The 21,193-nt window shown below is 35.7% G+C and overlaps 1 protein-coding gene across 3 annotated transcripts in view; it reads right to left on the bottom strand.

The window, feature by feature from the left end:
- Positions 1-21,193, bottom strand: part of DYNC2H1 (dynein cytoplasmic 2 heavy chain 1) — a 379,694-nt gene that overhangs the window by 87,638 nt on the left and 270,863 nt on the right. For all 3 annotated transcript variants that reach the window (XM_067750851.1, XM_067750849.1, XM_067750850.1), the window contains exon 83: positions 3,739-3,855. In XM_067750851.1, the coding sequence (XP_067606952.1) occupies positions 3,739-3,855 (117 nt within the window). The remainder of the gene's footprint in view (positions 1-3,738; positions 3,856-21,193) is intronic.

Genomic DNA, 21,193 nt, shown 5'->3' with positions numbered 1-21,193 from the left:
TACTAAATTATGCATCTAAACTACTTAAAAGATGATATAATAACATATGAATTAACAGTTAATACAAAATAATGTTAAAAGTTATAATTACACATTTGTATATATATTTCCCTGAAAAAGATATAATCACTAATACAGTCACTAAAAATTTTGACAATTTAACCTTCAAGCATGAAAGGTTAAATTAATAAAATATCTTGAATGTGGCAACGTCATCAATACTACTAGGGCTTGTTATACTAAACTTTAAAAATCTATAAATCTTTAAAGAAATAAAGATACAAAAGACTTAATCCATAAAGAGTTTATGTTTGACAAATAGTGTTCCATCTATTTTTTTATTAGATCCATACAATCATCCTTTGAAGACTGGTTTTACTTTTGAAATATCTTTGACTCTTCTCTTACTTTATATTCACATTGTCACCATATTCAATAAGGTTCCCACGATTTTGCTCTTAGAACATTGTAACTTCCTCTAAATTGGTTTTCAGGCCTCTAGTATCCACTGCTTACACCATCATCAGTTTTGCCTTTATAAAACACAGATCTTTACATATCACCTTCCCACCTTCTTATTAGCATTGCATCCCCACTGCCTACAGGATAAATTATAATCACTCCTCATGACATTAAACCTTTCCAACCTGGTCCTACTAAATTTTTTCGCTCTTATGTCTAGCCATTCTATTCAAAGCATTCTTTACTCCAGTCAGGTTAGAATAACAAACATGGCAGACTTTTCTCTCTCTCTGAAATATCATACACTCTTTTTTAACTAGAGAATTTCTTGCTCATCATGTAACCTCTTTTTTTAATCTAAAGCATTTTAAAAAATATTTTATTTATTTATTTATTTATATTTTTGGCTGAGTTGGGTCTCCGTTGTGGCATGTGGGATCTTCATCACAGCATGTGGCATCTTTTTGTTGTGGCGCGCAGGCTCTTCGTTGTGGCATGTGGGCTTCTCTCTAGTTGTGGCATGCAGGTTTTCTCTCTCTAGTTGTGGCATGCGAGCTCCAGAGTACGTGGGCTCTGTAGTGTGTGGCATGCGAGCTCTCTAGTTGAGGTGCACGGATTTAGCTTCCCTGCCCCATGTGGCATCTTAGTTCCCCGACCAGGGATCAAACCTGCATCCCCTGCATTGGAAGGTGGAGTTTTTACCACCAGCCCACCAGGGAAGTCTCTAAAGAATTTCTTACTCATAATGTAACTCCTCTGACTTCCTCTTAGCAAAATTTAACACTCCCTCATTTTGGTTCCCAAAGACCACTGTAATACCTATATTTTTGTGTATTGTTATCATCTCTTAATAAATCAGCATCTAGCACAGTGCCAAGCATATAGCAGACACATCAATAGATATTTGATGAATGAAGTAAATGAACAAATGAATGCAGAGAAAAGATTATTACTCCTTTTTTACAAAAGAAAAATTTTTTAAAAAGTTCAGAAGTGATAAAAATAATTATGGAAAAATTCTAAAACAGAAATGTGACATTAGTTTATTTGAAATATTTATATGCATAAATTTTAAAGCTACCCCAAAATAAGAGAATTCTTATTCCTAAGCACCATATATTAACTTGCTTAGTTTAAAATATAACTTTTATGGTTATGTGATTTATAAGTTTGTACTATAGAAACATGAAGAGGGAAATGAGTAACAGCTGAGAGGCTTCTGAAAGATGTTGGCACTTTGCCCATTACTGGTTTAGCATAGCTAGGAGATTCTGGAAGAAAGAAATTGCATTTGGAAAGTCCTCACAGATGGAATCACTGAGAGCTACCTTACTATGGAAGAGGCTTACAAGTCAGGTTGGATATGGAGCCATGGTGTGAAAAATGATTTTCTTTAGGAAAATTAATGTGATGATGATCTGAAATATGACTTGGAGGAAGTATATATTATAAGGAGAGTCAAATTTGGTGTTTTCTGCAATAATCCATATAAGAAAGACGTCTACATTATGGCAATAGCTTCAGGAAGGAAATGGGAGAGATAAAGAACAAAACATTACAACAGGATGAAGTGCAAGATATTTGACAGATTAATTTGACTACTATGAATATAATATAATGATAACCTTTTAATGAATCTATATCTATCTTACAAATAAAAGTTAAAATGAAGTTTAAAAAGTTATGTTTGTTTCTGGTCAAAATGGCAAACTACCTCCCACTTCTGAATCCTGTCTTTGACAAAACAAGAGGATACTGAACCCAGAAGATGGCACCAAAAGAATGGGAAACACCTGGGAGACAGAAAGGTTTGGGTACTTGTAAGTGGAGAATATGGTAACCTACAGCTGAGGGCTGGATGCCATGGCTGGAGCCAGGCTAGGAGAGCTCCTGGTTGCAAACTTATCTTTTCATATTGCCCTGGATGGAACATTGCCCACTATGTCAACATTTTAGGACTGAAAAATAGCAGTATCAAGCACCTGCCATAGACAGCAGAGAACTTGATATTTCACAGCATGCAGCCCAGCTAATGTGGGGATCAAACTGAAACAGGTATAGCTGGGAAGGCTGGCTTTTGGAATTGCAGGGTCTCAGAGTATCAAACGAATAGATGCAAAACAAAACATAACAAAATCCACACCTGTATTTATTATGGTGAAATTTAGGGAGATCAGAGACAAAATATTCTACAGGAAAAAACCAAATGAGTTACAGAGAAATAAGAAGCAGATTAACAGCAACTTTCCTCAATAAATTTGTGTAAACTGGGTTATTAATTTAAAGATATGCAAAGGTTAGTTTAAGAAAAAAGAAGGTAAAGAATAACAACTTCAATATGAATTGACATGAAGAATGGAAATCAGGCCATGATTTCATAGAAAGGGATCTGTACAATTTGATTACTTATATGACCAGGCATAAGGGGGAGAGCACGGGTTTGGGATGCTAAGGGATGTAGTATTTCTTTTCATTCTCTAATTTTTCCTCAAGCTACCTATATAAAGCTTTATCAATCTGATGGTCTAAATAAAGTGGCAATTCCAGTTACTTGAGATCATTGTTTATTCAGACTCCTGACAATCACCAATTGTTGACACTAAGTCAGAATAACTCGAAATTACAATACTATAAGGTTTGAGGATTTTGAATTTTTAGAGAGTTTTAACCTTTTTCATAGGTTCTTAAATAAGCCTAATTTGACTTCACTTACTGAAGAAGGCTATGTGATATATAAGCATTTTTATAGTACTACTAAACATATGAATTGTAAAATTATATTTTTTTAATTCCAGAAAGTAAGTTCTTATTCAATTAGAATAGTAATCATAATACTGTAATGGTTTTGCCTAGTGAGCAAGCAACCATCTATAATTTGTAACTACTTTACAATATAGAAACAAGTCAACTCCAGTTGATGAATTGCTTTTCCTTAGCACTTGGATTCCTTTGAAAAATTTCACCTTTAACAGCAGTCACTGACTTTACAGAAAGAGGCGAGAGAAGACAAGGAGTGAGCAAAATATGTATCAGACATAGAGGACGTCATAGTACATTACCAGGATAAGACAAATTACACGGTAACACTGCTTCTTGGGCTGATCTTCTATTACTTTTATTTCCTCCATCTTTTTCCAGGATACTGTATACATTGAGGGCAGATCCATGCAAAAATTTACCAACATATTTACCAACATGGACAATTTGGGGATAAAACTGGAAAAAAAGGATAGGGAGAAAAAAGGGAAAACAAAGGAAGAATATTCCACTACTAACCTGGTTCAATTTCTTCCAGAGATTGAGGACAGGAGAAAGTTCATTAGACCAGATTTCTCTATCAAATTTGCTACCAGCTGTTACTGATCTGCCCAAGATCCTCAACTGTGAAATAACCTGAATGAAGAAAATAATAAGTAGCAATAAATGAACATAACTTCATTCAGAGGGAAAACATAGATACAAAAATAGCCATATTTACTTATAAAGACTGAATATATATATTATAAACAAGTTTTAATCCCATTTTCCCTGTTCAACTGGATTAATATTTTATTGATTTATTTCAGCAGTTAAAAGGCAAAAGAACTTAAATGGTGAGAGAAACCACTATAAAAGTTACATATTATAATGGCTCTTCATTTGAAAAGCTACTTCTTTAGCCAGAAAGCTCTAATTATCCATTATTAATAACCTCTCTATTTGCTCATTTCTGAAATCAAAAATATTTTTCAGTTTGAATAATTTAAATTGCATAATTTCAAAATGCTGATAAATTAAAGATAGGTTTTTTGAAAAGATGAAATGAGTGGAAAGAGTAAATAGCATAGCAAACTATAAAATAGTAAAACAATTTAAAGTAATTATTGGCTGGTAAAAATTACAATAAATCTAAGTTTTAAGGTTCTATATCAATTTTAAGTTATTTCAGTGTTTTTTCTAGACATGAGACTCAAATGAAGGAGGTATAGATCAATTAATTAAAATAAGGCAAAGTAAATTCTTCTTTCCTATTTAGGGCTTTCATTTTTGTAACATTTTTATCAGCTTCTCTATCATCATTCTCATCAAAATTAATTCACTCATGTTTTTTTTTCTAAAATAGTGTTTAATGGCTTCAATTTCAATAATACCAATCAGTCTTCTTAATCATTTGCTAAGAATGATCCAGAATATTACTGAGTATTCTATATATGGTATTATAGATATTGGGGGAGATGTATAAAAATCAGTGAGGTATGTACTGATGGTTCTTCATAAATATTTCAACTAAATATTAAAATTGTGCTATATCATTGCTTATCTGACATAAACAAAATAAATCCCCAAATCAAGACAATATGTTTTCCTAAGCTAGTATTTTAAACATCAACATTTTCAGTGTGTCAACTACTTTTTTTGTTTTACTTTTTGAGAGATGTAAATTGTTTTTCCTTTTTAAGAGATAGGGCTGTATTTAATATTTTGGGGGTTCTTACATTATTAAAGTTCAAATAAAATAAGGGCCATAAATATTTCAAAATAAATGCACTACATAATTGTTAAACATACAGACAGTATGTTATGTTAAACATAAACATACAGTAACTTGTTAAGCTCAAGTTACTTCTAGAGCTTTTGATTGATTCTCTAATCTAGAAAAAATTGTGGTGATTCAGTGTTTCATTTTCTTTGTTTTTCTGATAAATTATTTCCATTTGCTCTAGCTGAACCCTACAACAGCACCTAATTTATCAGCTGTGCTAGACCACAAAACATCACTAGTTTGTAGTCAGAAGAAGTGTTATTTTGCTCTGGTAACACTGGCTACCTCTTATTTGTGTCTTAAATTTGTCAAAAATGACAGAGAACAAATAAGAATGCAAAGAGATACCTAAAGGAAAAAAGGTTCAAATATTTTTTTACATATGATGTTAAAAACTATTTTAAAAAGAAAATGTTTAACAACCCAAAAAAGTTTGTTTTCTTCCCAGAAAAATAACATGCGAGGCTTGCTTTTCATAATAACACTATCATAATACATTATAAACTTTAATGAACGGAGAGTAATGAAAAGGGAGTTCAAATGCATAATAAAAATATTTTATAATGAGGATCGGGCTATAACTTGTAACAGCGGACCATCTTTTCTTTTTACAAAATCTGACATACTCATCTTTTTACAAAGCACAGATGATAAAATGTCCATTATACATGTTTTAAACCAATTAAAAATACTTTTTTTAATGACATTCCTTTAAAATGGTGTCAAAGGGGATGAAATTTCCCAACAAAAACATACATCACTTCTTCCATGTTCTAAGCATACTGAACAGCTTGCATTATGCCACTGGCATGCTTTGCAGCATCTCTGAGGTTGGAGGGGAGCTGCAGAATATGCTGTCACCCCTATTCCAACCGTTCACATTCCAAAGAACAATAAGAGACATTTCAGGAATACCTATGATTCTCCTGAACAATTGGTGTGATTTTATTGTAGTATACTACATCTCATATACAATTGTATTTTCCTTTTCTTTTGGAAGTTATAAAGCACACAGAAGAATTTCTGATCTAACAATAATAACTTTATAGAACCTTAGAGCATGAGCTTTGTTGTTTGTCTTGTCTTCTTTTAGCATAAATTATTTCCCCAGTTTTATTTTCTTTTCATTTCCTAATTTTCTCTTTGATTTCCTAAACTATTGATTTTACACTAATAGATCGTCTGTATTTTTGTAAGTCACATCCAGTATAATCCTTCTAGGAATGAGAAAGAATATAGATTTTAAAAATGAACGCTCATTCTCAACTTACAGATGAGAAATTGGAGTGTCCAAGAAGTTAAATAAATTACATGTTTGAGAGGAGACCTATAAGATGGAGGAGGAGTAAGACATGGAGATCACCTTCCTCTCCACAAATACATCAAAAATACATCTACATGTGAAACAACTCCTACAGAACACCTACTGAATGCTGGCAGAAGACCTCAGACTTCCCAGAAGGCAAGAAACTCCCCACATACCTGGGTAGGGCAAGAGAAAAAAGAATAAACAGAGACAAAAGAATAGGGACGGAATGTGCACCAGTGGGAGGGAAGGAGGAAAGGTTTCCACACACTAGGAAGCCCCTTCACGGGCGGAGACGGCGGGTGGCTGGGGGGACGCTTCGGAGCCATGGAGGAGAGCACAGCAACAGGGGTGCAGAGGGCAAAGCGGAGAGATTCCTGCACAGAGGATCGGTGTTGACCAGCATTCACCAGCCTGAGAGGCTTGTCTGCTCACCTGCCAGGGCGGGTGGGGGCTGGGAGCTGAGGCTCCGGCTTTGGAGGTCAGATCCCAGAGAGAGGACTGGGGTTGGCTGCATGAACACAGCCTGAAGGGGGCTAATGCACCACAGAAAGCCAGAAGGGAGTCCGGGGAAAAGTCTGGACCTGCCTAGGAGGCAAGAGACCACTATTTCAGGGTGCGCAAGGAGAGGGGATTCAGAACACCACCTAAATGAGCTACAGAGACGGGCGCGAACCATGGCTATCAGTGCAGACACCAGAGACGGCATGAAACGCTAAGGCTGCTGCTGCAGCTGCCAAAAAGCCTGTGTACAAGCTCAGGTCACTATCCACACCTCCCCTCCAGGGAGTCTTTGCAGCCCGCCACTGCCAGGGTCCCCTGATCCAGGGACAACTTCCCCGGGAGAACACACGGCGTGCCTCAGGCTGTTGCAAGGTTATGCCAGCCTCTGCCACTGCAGGCTTACCCCGCATTCCATACCCCTCCCTCCCCACAGCGTGAATGAGCCAGAGCCCCCTAATCGGCTGCTCCTTTAACCCCGTCCTGTCTGTGCTGGGAACAGATACCCTCAGGTGACCTACATGCAGAGGCGGGGCCAAAGCTGAACCCCAGGAGCTGTATGAACAAGGAAGACAAAGGGAAATTTCTCCCAGCAGCCTCAGGAGCAGTGGATTAAATATCCACAATCAACCTGATGTACCCTGCATCTGTGTAATACCTGAATAGAAAAGGAACCATCCCAAAACTGAGGCAGTGGACTTTGGGAACAACTGTAGACTTGGGGTTTCCTTTCTGCATCTAATTTGTTTCTGGTTTTATGATTATCTTACTTTAGTATTCAGAGCTTATTATCACTGGTAGATTTGTTTATTGATTTGGTTGCTCTCTTACTTTATTTTTATATATATATACTTTTTTACCCTTTTTCTCTTTTGGTGAGTGTGTACGTGTATGCTCCTTTGTGTGATTTTGTCTGCATAGCTTTGCTTTTGCCATTTGTCCTAGGGTTCTGTCTGTCCGCTTTTTGGGTTTTTTGTTTTGTGTTTTTCTTAGTATAGTTTTTAGCACTTGTTACCATTGGTCGATTTGTTTTTTGGTTTGCTTGCTCTCTTCTTTCTTTTATTTATTTTTTTTTATTTTTAAAATTTTAATAATAATTATTTTTTTATTTTCTATTTAAATACCTTTATATTATTTCACTTTTTTCTCTATTTCTTTTTTAATTTTCTCCCTTTGCTCCTGAGTGGTGTGGCAGACAGGGTCTTGGTGCTCTGGCCGGGTGTCAGGCCTGAGCCTCTGAGGTGGGAGAGCTGAGTGAAGGACATTGGTCCACCATAGACCTCCAAGTCCCATGTAATATCAAACAGTGAAAGCTCTACCAGAGATCTCATCTCAATGCTAAGACTCAGCTCTACTCAACAACCAGCAAGCTACAGTGATGGACATGCTATGCCAAGCAACCAGAAAGACAGGAACACAACCGCACCCATTAGCAGAGAGGCTGCCTAAAATAATAAGGTCACAGACATCCCAAAACACACCACTGGACGTGTTACTGCTTGCCAGAAAGACAAAATCCAGCCTCATCCAACAGAACACAGGCACAACCTCCCTCCACCAGGAGGCCTACACAAACCCACTGAATCAAACTTACCCACAGGGGACAGACACCAAAACCAACGGGACCTAGGAACCTGCAGCCTGTGAAACAGAGACCCCAAACACAGTAAGTTAAGCAAAATAAGAAGACAGAAAAAAACACAGCAGATGAAGAAGCAAGGTAAAAACCCACCAGAACAAACAAATGACGAGGAAATAGGCAGTCTACCTGAAAAACAATTCAGAGGAATGATAGTAAAGATGACCCAAAATCTTAGAAATAAAATGTACAAAATACAAGAAACATTTAACAAGGACCTAGAAGAACTAAAGAGCAAAAAAACAATGATGAACAACACAATAAATGAATACAAATTCCCTAGAAGGAATCAATAGCAGAATAACAGAGGCAGAAGAACGGATAAGTGACCTGGAAGATAAAATAATAGAAATGACTACTGCAGAGCAGATTAAAGAAAAAAGAATGAAAAGAATTGAGCACAGTCTCAGAGACCTTTGGGACAACATTGAATGCAACAACATTCCAATTATAGGGGACCCAGAAGAAGAAGAGAAAAAGAAAGGGACTGAGAAAATATTTGAAGAGATTATAGTTGAAAACTTCCAGAATATGGGAAAGGAAATAGTCAAGTCCAGGAGGGCAGACAGTCCCATACAGGATAAACCCAAGGAGAAAAACACCAAGACACATGTTAATCAAACAATCAAAAATTAAACACAAAGAAAAAATATTAAAAGCAGCAAGGGAAAAGCAACAAATAACATACAAGGGAATCCCCATAAGGTTAACAGCTGATCTTTCAGCAGAAACTCTGCAAGCCAGAAGGGAGTGTCAGGACACATTTCAAATGATGAAAGGGAAAAACCTACAACAAAGATTATTCTACCCAGCACCGATCTCATTCAGATTCGACAAAGAAATGAAAAAACTTTACAGACAAGCAAAGGCTAAGAGAATTCAGCACCACCAAACCAGCTTTACAGCAAATGCTAAAGGAACTTCTCTAGGCAGGAAACAAAACACCAGGAAAAGACCTACAATAATAAAGCCAAAGCAATTAAGAAAATCGTAATAGGAACATACATATCAATAACTACCTTAAATGTGAATGGATTAAGTGCTGCAACCAAAGACAGGGGTTTGCTGAATGGCTACAAAAAAAGACCCATATGCATGCTGTCTACAAGACATCCATTTCAGACCCAGGGACACATACAGACTGAAAGTGGAGAATGGAAAAAGATGTTCCATGCAAATGGAAATCAAAAGAAAGCTGGAGTACCAATTCTCATAAGAGACAAAATAGACCTTAAAATGAACACTATTAAAAGAGACAATATAATATCATAATATCAAGGGATCAATCCAAGAAGAAGATATAACAATTGTAAATATGCACCCAACATAGGAGCACCTCAAAACATAAGACAAATGCTAACAGCCGTAAAAGGTGAAATTCCCAGAGTAGGGGACTTTAACACCCACTCTCACGAATGGACAGATCATCCAAAATGAAAATAAATAAGGAAACATAAACTTAAAATGATACATTAAGCAAGATGGACTTAATTGATATTTATAGGAGATTCCATCCAAAAACAGAATACACTTTCTTCTCAAGTCCTCATGGAACATTCTCCAGGATAGATCATATCTTGGGTCACAAATCAAGCCTTAGTAACTTTAAGAAAATTGAAATCATATCAAGTATCTTTTCCAAACACAATGCTATGAGACTAGATGTCAATTACAGGAAAACGTGTAAAAAATACAAACAAATGGAGGCTAAGCAATACAATACTAAAAAACCAAGAGATCACTGAAGAAATCAAAAAGGAAATAAAAAAATACCAAAAACAAATGACAACGAAAGCACGATGACCCCAAACCTATGGGATGCATTAAAAGCAGTTCTAAGAGGTTTATAGCAATATAATCCTACCTCAAGAAAAAATAAATATCCTAAGTAAAAAACCTAACCTTACACGTAAAGCAATTAGAGAAAGAAGAAGAAAAAAACCCCAAAGTTAGCAGAAGGAAAGAAATCATAAAGATCAGATCAGAAATAAATGAAAAAGAAATGAGGAAACAATAACAAAGATCAATAAAACTAAAAGCTGTTTTTTGAAAAGATAAACAAAATTGAAAATCTATTAGCCAGACTCATCAAGAAAAAAAGGTAGAAAACTCATATCAATAGAATTAGAAATGAAAAAGGTGAAGTAACAACAGATACTGCAGAAATACAAAAGATCATGAGAGATTACTACAAGCAACTATAAGCCAATAAATTGGACAACCTGGAGGAAATGGACAAATTTTTGGAAAAGTACAACCTCCCGAGACTGAACCAGGAAGAAACAGAAAATATAAAAAGACCAATCAAAGCCCTGAAATTAAAACTGTGATTAAAAGTCTTCCACAAAACCCCAGGACCAGATGGCTTCTCAGGCGAATTCTATAGAACATTTAGAGAAGAGCAAACACCTATCCTTCTCAAACTCTGCCAAAATATACTAGGGGGAGGAACACTCACAAACTCATTCTACGAGGCCACCATCACCCTGATACCAAACCCAGAAAAAGATGTCACAAAGAAAGAAAACTACAGGCCAATATCACTGATGAACATAGATGCAAAAATCTGCAACAAAATACAAGCAAACAGAATCCAAAAGCAGATTAAAAGGATCATACACCATGATCAAGTGGGGTTTATCCCAGGAATGCAATGATACTTCAATATACACAAATCAATCAATGTAATACACCATATTAACAAATTGAAGAATAAAAACCATACAATCATCTCAATAGAGGCAGAAAAAGCTTTCAACAAAATTCAACACCCATTTATGGTAAAAACCCTCCAGCATATACGCATAGGGGGAACTTACCTCAACATAATAAAGGTCATATATGAAAAATCCACAGCCAACTTCGGCCTCAATGGTGAAAAACTGAAACTATTTTCAGTAACATCAGGAATACTACAGGGTTGCCCACTGTCACCACTATTATTCAACAGTGTTTTGGAAGTTTTAGCCACAGCAATCAGAGAAGAAAAAGAAATCCAAATGGGAAAAGAAAAAGTAAAGCTGTCACGGTTTGCGTATAACATGATACTATACGTAGAGAATACTAAAGATACTACCAGAAAACTACTAGGGCTAATCAATGAATTTGGTAAAGAAGCAGGATAAACAATTAATACACAGAAATCTCTGGTATTCCTATACACTAATGATGAATTATCTGAACGTGAAATTAAGGAAACACTCCCATTTACCACTGCAACAGAAAGAATAAAATACCTAGGAATAAACCTACCTAAGGAGACAAAAGATCTGTATGCAGAAAACTATAAGACACTGATGAAAGAAATTAAAGATGATACAAATAGGAGAGATATACCATGTTCTTGGATTGGAACAACCAACATTGTGAAAATGACTCTACTACCCAAAGCAATCTACAGATTCAATGCAATCCGTATCAAACTACCACTGGCATTTTTCACAGAATTAGAGAAAAAATTTCAAAGTTTGTATGGAAACAAAAAACACCCTGAATAGTCAAAGCAATCTTGAGAAAGAAAAACAGAGGCGGAAGAATCAGGCTTCCTGACTTCAGACTATGCTACAAAGCTACAGTAATCAAGACAGTATGGTACTGGCACAAAATCAGAAATACAGATCAATGGAACAGGATAGAAAGCGCAGAGAAAAACCCACGCACATATGGTCACCTTATCTTTGATAAAGGAGGCAAGAATATACAGTGGAGAAAAGACAGCCTCTTCAATAAGTGTTGCTGGTAAAATGGAACAGCTCCATGTAAAAGAATGAAATTAGAACACTCCCTAGCACCATACACAAAAATAAACTCAAAATTAATTAAAGACCTAAATATGAGGCCAGACTTTATCAAACTCTTAGAGGAAAACATAGGCAGAACACTCTATGACACAAATCACAGCAAGATCCTTTTTGACCCACCTCCTAGAGAAATGGAAACAAAAACAAAAGTAAACAAATGGGACCTAATGAAAGTTAAAAGCTTTTGCACAGCAAAGTAAACCATAAACAAGATGAAAAGACAACCCTCAGAATGGGAGAAAACATCTGCAAATGACGCAACTGACAAAGGATTAACCTCCAAAATATACAAGCAGCTCATGCAGCTCAGTTTGAAGAAAACATACAGCCCAATCCAAAAATGGGCAGAATACCTAATAGACATTTCTCCAAAGAAGATATACAGATTTCCAACAAACACATGAAAGGATGCTCAGCATCACTAATCGTTAGAGAAATGCAAATAAAAACCCCAATGCAGTATCACCTCACATCAGTCAGAATGGCCATCAACAAAAAATCAAGAAACAATAAATGCTGGAGAGTGTGTGGAGAAAAGGGAACCCACTTGCACTGTTGGTGGGAATGTAAATTGATACAGCCACTACGGAGAACAGTATGGAGGTTCCTCAAAAAACTAAAAATAGAACTACTATATGACCCAGCAATCTCACTACTGGGCATATACCCTGAGAAAACCATAATTCAAAAACAGTCATGTACCACAATGTTCATTACAGCTCTATTTACAATAGCCAGGACATGGAAGCAACCTAAGTGTTCATCAACAGAGGAATGGATAAAGAAGATGTGGCACATATATACAATGGGATATTAGCCATAACAGAAAACAAAATTGCATTATTTGTAGTGAGGTGGATTGACCTAAAGACTGTCATACAGAGTGAAGTAAGTTAGAAAGAGAAAAACAAACACTGTATGCTAACACGTGTATATGGAATCTAAAAAAAGAAAAAAAAAATTCCGAAGAACCTAGGGACAGGACAGGAATAAAGACGCAGATGTAGAGAATGGACTTGAGGACACGGGGAGGGGGAAGGGTAAGCTGGGATGAAGTGAGAGAGTGGCATGTATATATACACTACCAAATGTAAAATGGATAGCTAGTGGGAAGCAGCCACATAGCACAGGGAGATCAGCTTGTGTTTTGTGTCCATCTAAAGGGGTGGGATAGGGAGGGTGGGAGGGAGATGCAAGAAGGAGGAGATATGGGGACATATGTATATGTACAGTTGATTCACGTTGTTACACAGCAGAAACTATCACAACTCTGTAAAGCAATTATACTCCATAAAGATGTTAATAAAAAAGAACTATGAAGTACAATGAAATATTTAGCACTAAAAATAAATGAGCTATCAAGCCATGAACTGCACCTTAAATCCATATTGCCAAGTGAAAGAAACCAATCTGACAAGTTTACATACTTATGATTCCAACCCTATGACATTCTGGAAAAGGCAAAACTGAAAATAGTGAAATGATCAGTAGTTTTCAGGGGTTTTAGAGGTAGGAGGGATGTATAGGGGATTATCAGGGAGGTAAAAATATTCTGCTTGATGCTCTCATAATGGATACAAGTCACATTTTTTCTAAACTCATAGAGTATACAATATCAGAATCCTAATGTAAACTATGGACTTTAGTTAATAATAATGTATCAGTATTAACACTGGCTCATCTGTTGTAAAAATGTACCACACTAATGCAAGATGTTAATAAGAGGGGGAACCTGCTGGAGTGCTAGGGGATATATGGGAACTCTATGTATTTTCTGCTTATTTTTCTGTAAATCTAGGACTGCTCTAAAAATAAAGTCTATTAATTAAAAAGAAAAACTTGTATGATGAATGGTCTAGAAGGTTGATGCAACAAGAAAATTAATCTTCCCATTGGGGAAAAAAACAACAACAACTAAACCAAAGTCCATCAGCAGTAGAATCAATAAATAAATTATGGTATAATCACCCTATGGAATACTATACACCAATGAAAATTAAAGCTTCATGCAAAATATGTACGAGTCTCAACATACAGCTGAAGGAAAGAAGCAAGATACACCGAAACAAAAACATACTGTATAACTCATTTACTATCATTCAAAAACAAGCAAAAATAACCCATGGTTATAAGTCAGGAAAGCTATTTCCTTTGGAGAGGAAAAAGTGAGTAGAAATTAAAAATGGGATGTGATGGAAAAGGGTAGAGATGGAGAGATACTGGAAACATTTTGGTTTTAGACTTGTGTGGTGATTACATGTGTGTCACTCTGATAATTCATTCAGCTGTATACTTAAAGTTATATAGTTTTCTCCATGTATTTATTTTGATTAAGATATTTACAGTGAAAAAAAAAGTAAATTACATGTTTGTCTCAAGGAATATGGCAGACTAAATATGTGGAGAAAATTTTATAACACAGTACATTTAAAAATTATGCATAAATAACAACATCATCAACAAAAAAAACCTTTTAAAATTTATGACTGAAGCACCAGGGAAATTAAGGGAAAGCTTTAAATGCTGGAGCCAAAGAGGCAGAGCTGATCTAGAGATCTGAGTGAGTTCTGAAGCCAGAATTTGCCCTGGGGTATCTGCCTATCTCAAGGGGCCTACAGCTTGGTTTGTTTACTTTTTATTTTGAACTATTTTTAGATTTATATAAAACTGGCAAAAATAATACAGAGAATTCCCATTATATACTTTACTCCTAGTTAACATCTTACATAATCACAGCATAATTATCAAAACCAGGAAATTAATGCTAGTACAATACTATTAACTAAACTACCACAGACCTTATTCAAATTTTACCAATTTTTCCACAAATGTCCTCTTTCTGTTTCAGGAGAATACCATATTATATTTAGTTGTTATTTATCACAGTCTCATCCAAAACTGTGACAGTCTTTCTTTTTCTTTCATGACCTTGGCACTTTTGAAAAACACTGGTCAGTTACTTTGTAAAATGTCCCTCATTGAGTTCATAAGGTTCACATTTCCAAAGACAGAAAAGAGAAGCCCTGAACTCTACAAAAAACACCCAACAGGCTAATTAGAAAACAAACTGCCTGGCAGAGGGAAAGACTAGGGACACTTGCTGCTCGCTGTCTTGGCTTCTGGGTGATAATGTGATCTGTTTGAAATACTGTGATCATTAACATTCACCCTACACACTGCAATCCTGAAAATATCATATATCAAAACTTATGGAACTGCAGTGAATGAGATTCTTAGAGGAAAATTATAGCAGAAAACACTTATGATCAAAGAGAAGCATGCTAAAAACAGAGCCAAACTTAACAAATAATAAGGTTGAGAATGTAGATGGAAGAAAATAACAAGAGCAAAAAAATTAATAAAATAGAAAACAGATACGAGATCAGATTTTTTAAAAAGTCAGTTTTTGTTAGTCTTAAAAGACTAATAAAATTATGAGACTTCTGACTAGATTAAATGATTATAGCTAGATGATACATAAAGTAAGAAAAGGCAAAAATTTATTTAAAATTCTAATATTACAAGGAATATAATTACAGAAAAGACTAAAAGAGAATATGAGATTATTTTGAATAGCTTCATACCATAAAAAGTAAATTTGGCCAATTGAGAAATTTCTAGGAATATATAAATTAATAAAACAGTCTCAAGAAGAAATAGAAAAACTAAACTGGGCTAGAGTTGTTTAAAAAAATTAAGTGAGGGCTTCCCTGGTGGCACAGTGGTTGAGAGTCCGCCTGCCGATGCAGGGGACATGGGTTCGTGCCCCGGTCTGGGAAGATCCCACATGCCGTGGAGTGGCCGGGCCCGTGAGCCATGGCCGCTGAGACTGCACGTCTGGAGACTGTGCTCCGCAACGGGAGAGGCCACAACAGTGAGAGGCCCGTGTACCGCAAAATAAATAAATAAATAAATTTTAAAAAATAAAAAAATTAAGTGAGAAGTTAAAAACATTATCTCAAAGTAAATCTCAGACACCAGCAGTTAATATAAAAGTTCTCCTCACATTCCTTGAACAGAAATTCAAATCTAGTACTAACCATTTCAGAGACTAGAAAAGGAGGCAAAATTCCTCAAATCAAGCAATAGAGGCTAGTAAAAACATTATATGAAATATAAGGGGACATTCAAAGATCAGACTTACTCCTGAACATAGATGCAAATAAATAAACAAATATCAAACAACCTTTCAAAAAAGACATACATGACGACTCTGAATGTATGGTTCAATAATAGAAAATACAGCTCATCACATAAGCAGATTAGAGAGAAAAATAATATAATTATTTCAATACTGGGTGAAAATATGGTCAATGAAGTTCACCAATACATTCTTGACAAACTACCCTAAGGAAATTTAGCAAAGATATGTGAGATTGTTATAACAGCTTTTGATAAATTATGCCTCCCTGTAATCATACCTGTTTGCAAAGTAACATTCCACTCCTCTGATATCAAGAGAAATCTACTTCTCCACCCCTTGGAAGCTGGGCTGATATTATGACTTGTTTGACTAATAGAATGTGGCAAAACGGATGTGCAATTTTCAAAGCCTAGACTTTAAGCGAACTTGCAGTTTCTGCTCTGGCCTTGGAATCCTGAAACACCATGCTAGTCTCTGGTAGTTGAAAGACCATGTAGTTGAAAACCAAGTCACCCCAGCCAATAGCCAGTGCCATCTGCAAACATGAGTAAGACCATCTTGAACCTGCCAGCCAACTCTCCAAATGAAGGCAGCCTCATATGGGAACCCAGATGAAACCAACACACAGAATCATAGGAAAATCATAAAACATTATTGTTTCAAGTTACTAAGTTTTGGGATGATTTGCTATGCAACAAAGACTAACTGAAGCACTGGGAATAGTGGAAATCTTTAACCTGTGTTAGGGATTGCATGTTTGTGTACCCCGCACCACCCCTACACTGCAAATCCTATGTTGAAGCTCTAACCTCCCAGGATGGCTGTATTTGGAGATGGGACTTCTAAGGAAGTAATTAAGATTAAATGAGGTCATGAGGGTGGGGCCCTGATCTGATAGGATTTGTGCCCTTATAAGAAGAGACAAGGGAGATCTGTTTTCTTCTCCCCCTCTTTCTGCAAACACTCACAGAGAAAAAGCCATACGAGATCATAGTGAGAAGACAGTCATTTACAAGCCAGAAATATAGCCCTCACCACAACCCGACCATACTGGCACTTTGATCTCAGACTTCTAACCTTCAAGACTGTGAGAAAATGCATTAGTGTTATTAAGTCATCCAATCTGTGGTATTTTATTATGGGAACCCAAGCAGACCAATACAAACTTATAAATGGTATCTACAAAACACGGTAAATATTACAATAAATAATAAAATGTTAGAAAATATTCCCTTCAAAATCAGAGCAAGATAAGACTATCACCACACTAACTCAACACTGCACACAAAGATCTAATTATCCCAACACACAATAAAAGGCAATTAAATGTATATGGATTGGAAAGGAAAAAAGCTAAATCACCTTTTTCTCAAATAACAATTTACAGAAAGAGAATTTATAATACTTTTCATATAACATATTATATTTATTCACTATACATTTTTCTATTTGTATTTGAAATATACAAATTCATTAAACAATATATATTTTTTTAACTTCAACTCAAATATTATTTCCTTTTTCAATAGCTATTTGGGAGCTGGTAAAAGTTTACTTACTCCATATTCTCTCTTCACCCACCCACTAACATGTGCATGTTCCTTCTGGGTGCTTGGCCAGGTATATGTTTTACTGTGTTACCAAACATATCAAGATGTAACAAGCTACATTAAATCTTCCCACATACTGTAAAAACAAAACAGTACACTAACCTGTTGAAGTGAGATACAGGAGAATATCCAGAGGTTTATCTTTCTAATGTTAATATATGCAAGATAAAGGGGGGAAAACCCTTTCTTGATGTCTCCTGTGTCTTCGATAAAAATATTTATGCCAGTCACATGCAAGGCCAAACTGTAATTTATGTTGGTGATTGGAGAGAGAAGATTTCACTCAAGATCAAAAGTGAAAATGTACAGGCACTGTACCATGTTAAGAATTCACATCATCATTTTTTTCTAGGCAATATGATATTAAAAGCCTGAAAATAAATCTCAGGAGAACTCCTAGTTTGTACAATTTTAACAAGGATATTAAGAATGAATTTCTCATCAAATGATGTTTAAATTTTACTAAGACCAGTGAATATACCAGTTTTCAAATACTGAGGTATATATTATTTGGAGTGACAGGCTGAACACTTCATTATAAAATCATATATATTGATGTTTTATATATAACTCTGGGTAATACTAAATAACTCAAACCTGGAATTAATCATTAAATTATATGAAATGTTTGGATTCATCTCTGCCTTGAAGAGGTACTATCATGATGTTTTGTTGAATCATAATTTTTTGTATAATCATAATTTTTTGTATAATTAGTGGTTCTAATAATACCACTTCCTGAGAGTAAAATTATACTTTGTTATTTATTAGACACACACAGAATACAATTATATTATATATATACCCATACATACAGATATATAAGACCTCATGTCTCCTAACACTTTCATATATTTATTTTTAAAAATTTATTAAATAACACATTTAAAAACAGTTTGGCAGTTAATTAAAAATTAAACCTGTACCTGTCATATGATCCAGCCATTCACTCCTAAGTATTTGTCCAAGAAATATAAAAGCATGTGCTCATACAAAAACATAAAATGTTCAAATGTTCATAGTAACTTAATCTTTGTAGCCTCAAATTGGAAACAATATGGATGTCTTTCAATGAGTGAATGAATAAGCACATTGTACTACATCCATACAATGGACTACTAATCAGCAAAAAACCAAAAAAAACCCCAGACTCCTGATAAGATCACACAGGTGAATCTTTATAAAAAAATGTTTTGGAGTATAGTTGCTTTACAATGTTGTGTTAGTTTCTGCTGTATAGCAAAGTGAATCAGCTACACGTATACATATATACCCTCTTTTCTGGATTTGCTTCCCATTTAGGTCACCGCAGAGCATTGAGTAGAGTTCCCTGTGCTTTACAGAATGTTCTCATTGGTTATCTATTTTATACATAGTTATCAATAATGTATATATGTCAATCCCCATCTCCAAATTCATCCCACCCCGCTTCCCCCTTGGCTTCCGTACATTTGTTCTCTACTTCTGTGTCTCTATTTCTGCCTTGCAAATAAGACTATCTATACCACTTTTTTAGATTCTACATATATGTGTTAATATACGATATTTTTCTCTTTCTGACTTATAACAATAATGTTGAATGAGAAAGAAGCCAGACAGAAAAGCTCACTTAATTGTATAACCCTTTTACATAAAACTCTAGAAAATGCAAAATAATGTACATTGACAAAAAAATCAGAGTTGCCTGGGATAGGGGAGGGGAGAGAGGAAGAAGGGACTATGAAGTGCTAGGGAAAACTTTTGGGGGTGATGGAGATGTTTACTATCTTGACGTGGTGATGTTCTCACAGGTGTATCACATGTCAAACCATACACTCTAAATATGTGCAGTTAGGACTTCCCTGGTGGTGCAGTGGTTAAGAATCTGCCTGCCAATTCAGGGGACACAGGTTCGATCCTTGGTCCGGGAAGATCCCACATGCCGTGGAGCAACTAAGCAACTAAGATCCCACTTGCTGCAGAGCAAGTGCGCCACAACTACTGAGCCTGCACTCTAGAACCTGTGAGCCACAACTACTGAGCCTGTGCACCACAACTACTGAAGCCTGCCCGCCTAGAGCCCATGCTCAACAAGAGAAGTCACTGCAATGAGAAGTCCGCACACTGCAATGAAGAGTAGCCCCCGCTCGCCCCAACTAGAGGAAAGCCCACACACAGCAACGAAGACCCAACACAGCCAAAAATAAATAAATAAATTTATAAAAATAAAAAAATAAAAATATGTGCAGTTTATTCAATTAACCACCATGATAATTATTAAAACAATGCTTTGTAGTTCACAGAAACACCAGGAAAGTGGAAAAGTGGGTGTTAGGGTCAGTAAAAACACTGGTTATTGTGGTCAGAATAAGTAAGGAAAAGCTGATTTTCCTGGTAAACATACAGGCTGTGACTTTTCTCACTCTCATCACTGGCCTTGGCTCTGGATGCTACCCAGGAACTAGAACTTGCCTCGAGTGCTGCTGCCTCCCAAGAGAGGGAAGGAATCCACATCCTTGATTCACTAGATCTCTGTTCATAGGCTGGTGCTGGTGCCTGTCATGCCTGTGCTCTAACTGTGAAGGGGTTCAGAAAGTATCTATTTTTTCCAACATCTACCATGGAGTGGCCTGCTACTTTCCTCCAGGAATTTTTTGGAGGTAAGTACAAAAGCTGTCTACATTTATTGGGTGACAAGGTCAAGAAGATATATAAATATCCATCATATTTATTTTAATTCTGTAAAATTAATTTTACTGTGAACATTTTCAAAGATATATAAAAGTTGATTTTCTTAAGAACATTTTTAAAGATACACAAAGATACCCATCCAGATTCAACTATGGTCAAGATTTTCCTGAACTTGCTTCCATCATCTCTAATTTATTTTCTTTTATTTTGTTATTATTCCTTAAGTGTTTTAAAACAAATCCCAGATCATGTTATTTAACTCTTATGTACTTAGTACGTATCCCAAAAAGAAATGGACATAACCACAATACTATTATTTCACCTAACAACATTAATAAAAATTCATTGGTGTTATATAATACACAGTCCGTATTTAAATTTCCCTGATTGGTCTCAAAATTTGTTTAAACTGGATTGTTTGAATCAGTATCCACAGAAAGGGTATGCAGTTGTTATGTATTTTAAGTCTCTTTAATGTAGAGAAGTTTCTCTGCCCTTCCTCTTTGCATGCCATTAATCTGTTGAAAAAACTGAGTCCA

The sequence above is a fragment of the Pseudorca crassidens genome, chromosome 9 (genome assembly GCF_039906515.1).
Source record: "Pseudorca crassidens isolate mPseCra1 chromosome 9, mPseCra1.hap1, whole genome shotgun sequence".
NCBI lineage: Eukaryota > Metazoa > Chordata > Mammalia > Artiodactyla > Delphinidae > Pseudorca > Pseudorca crassidens.
Note: the sequence above shows the minus strand (reverse complement) of the source record. Positions and strands in the feature narration are given on the sequence as shown.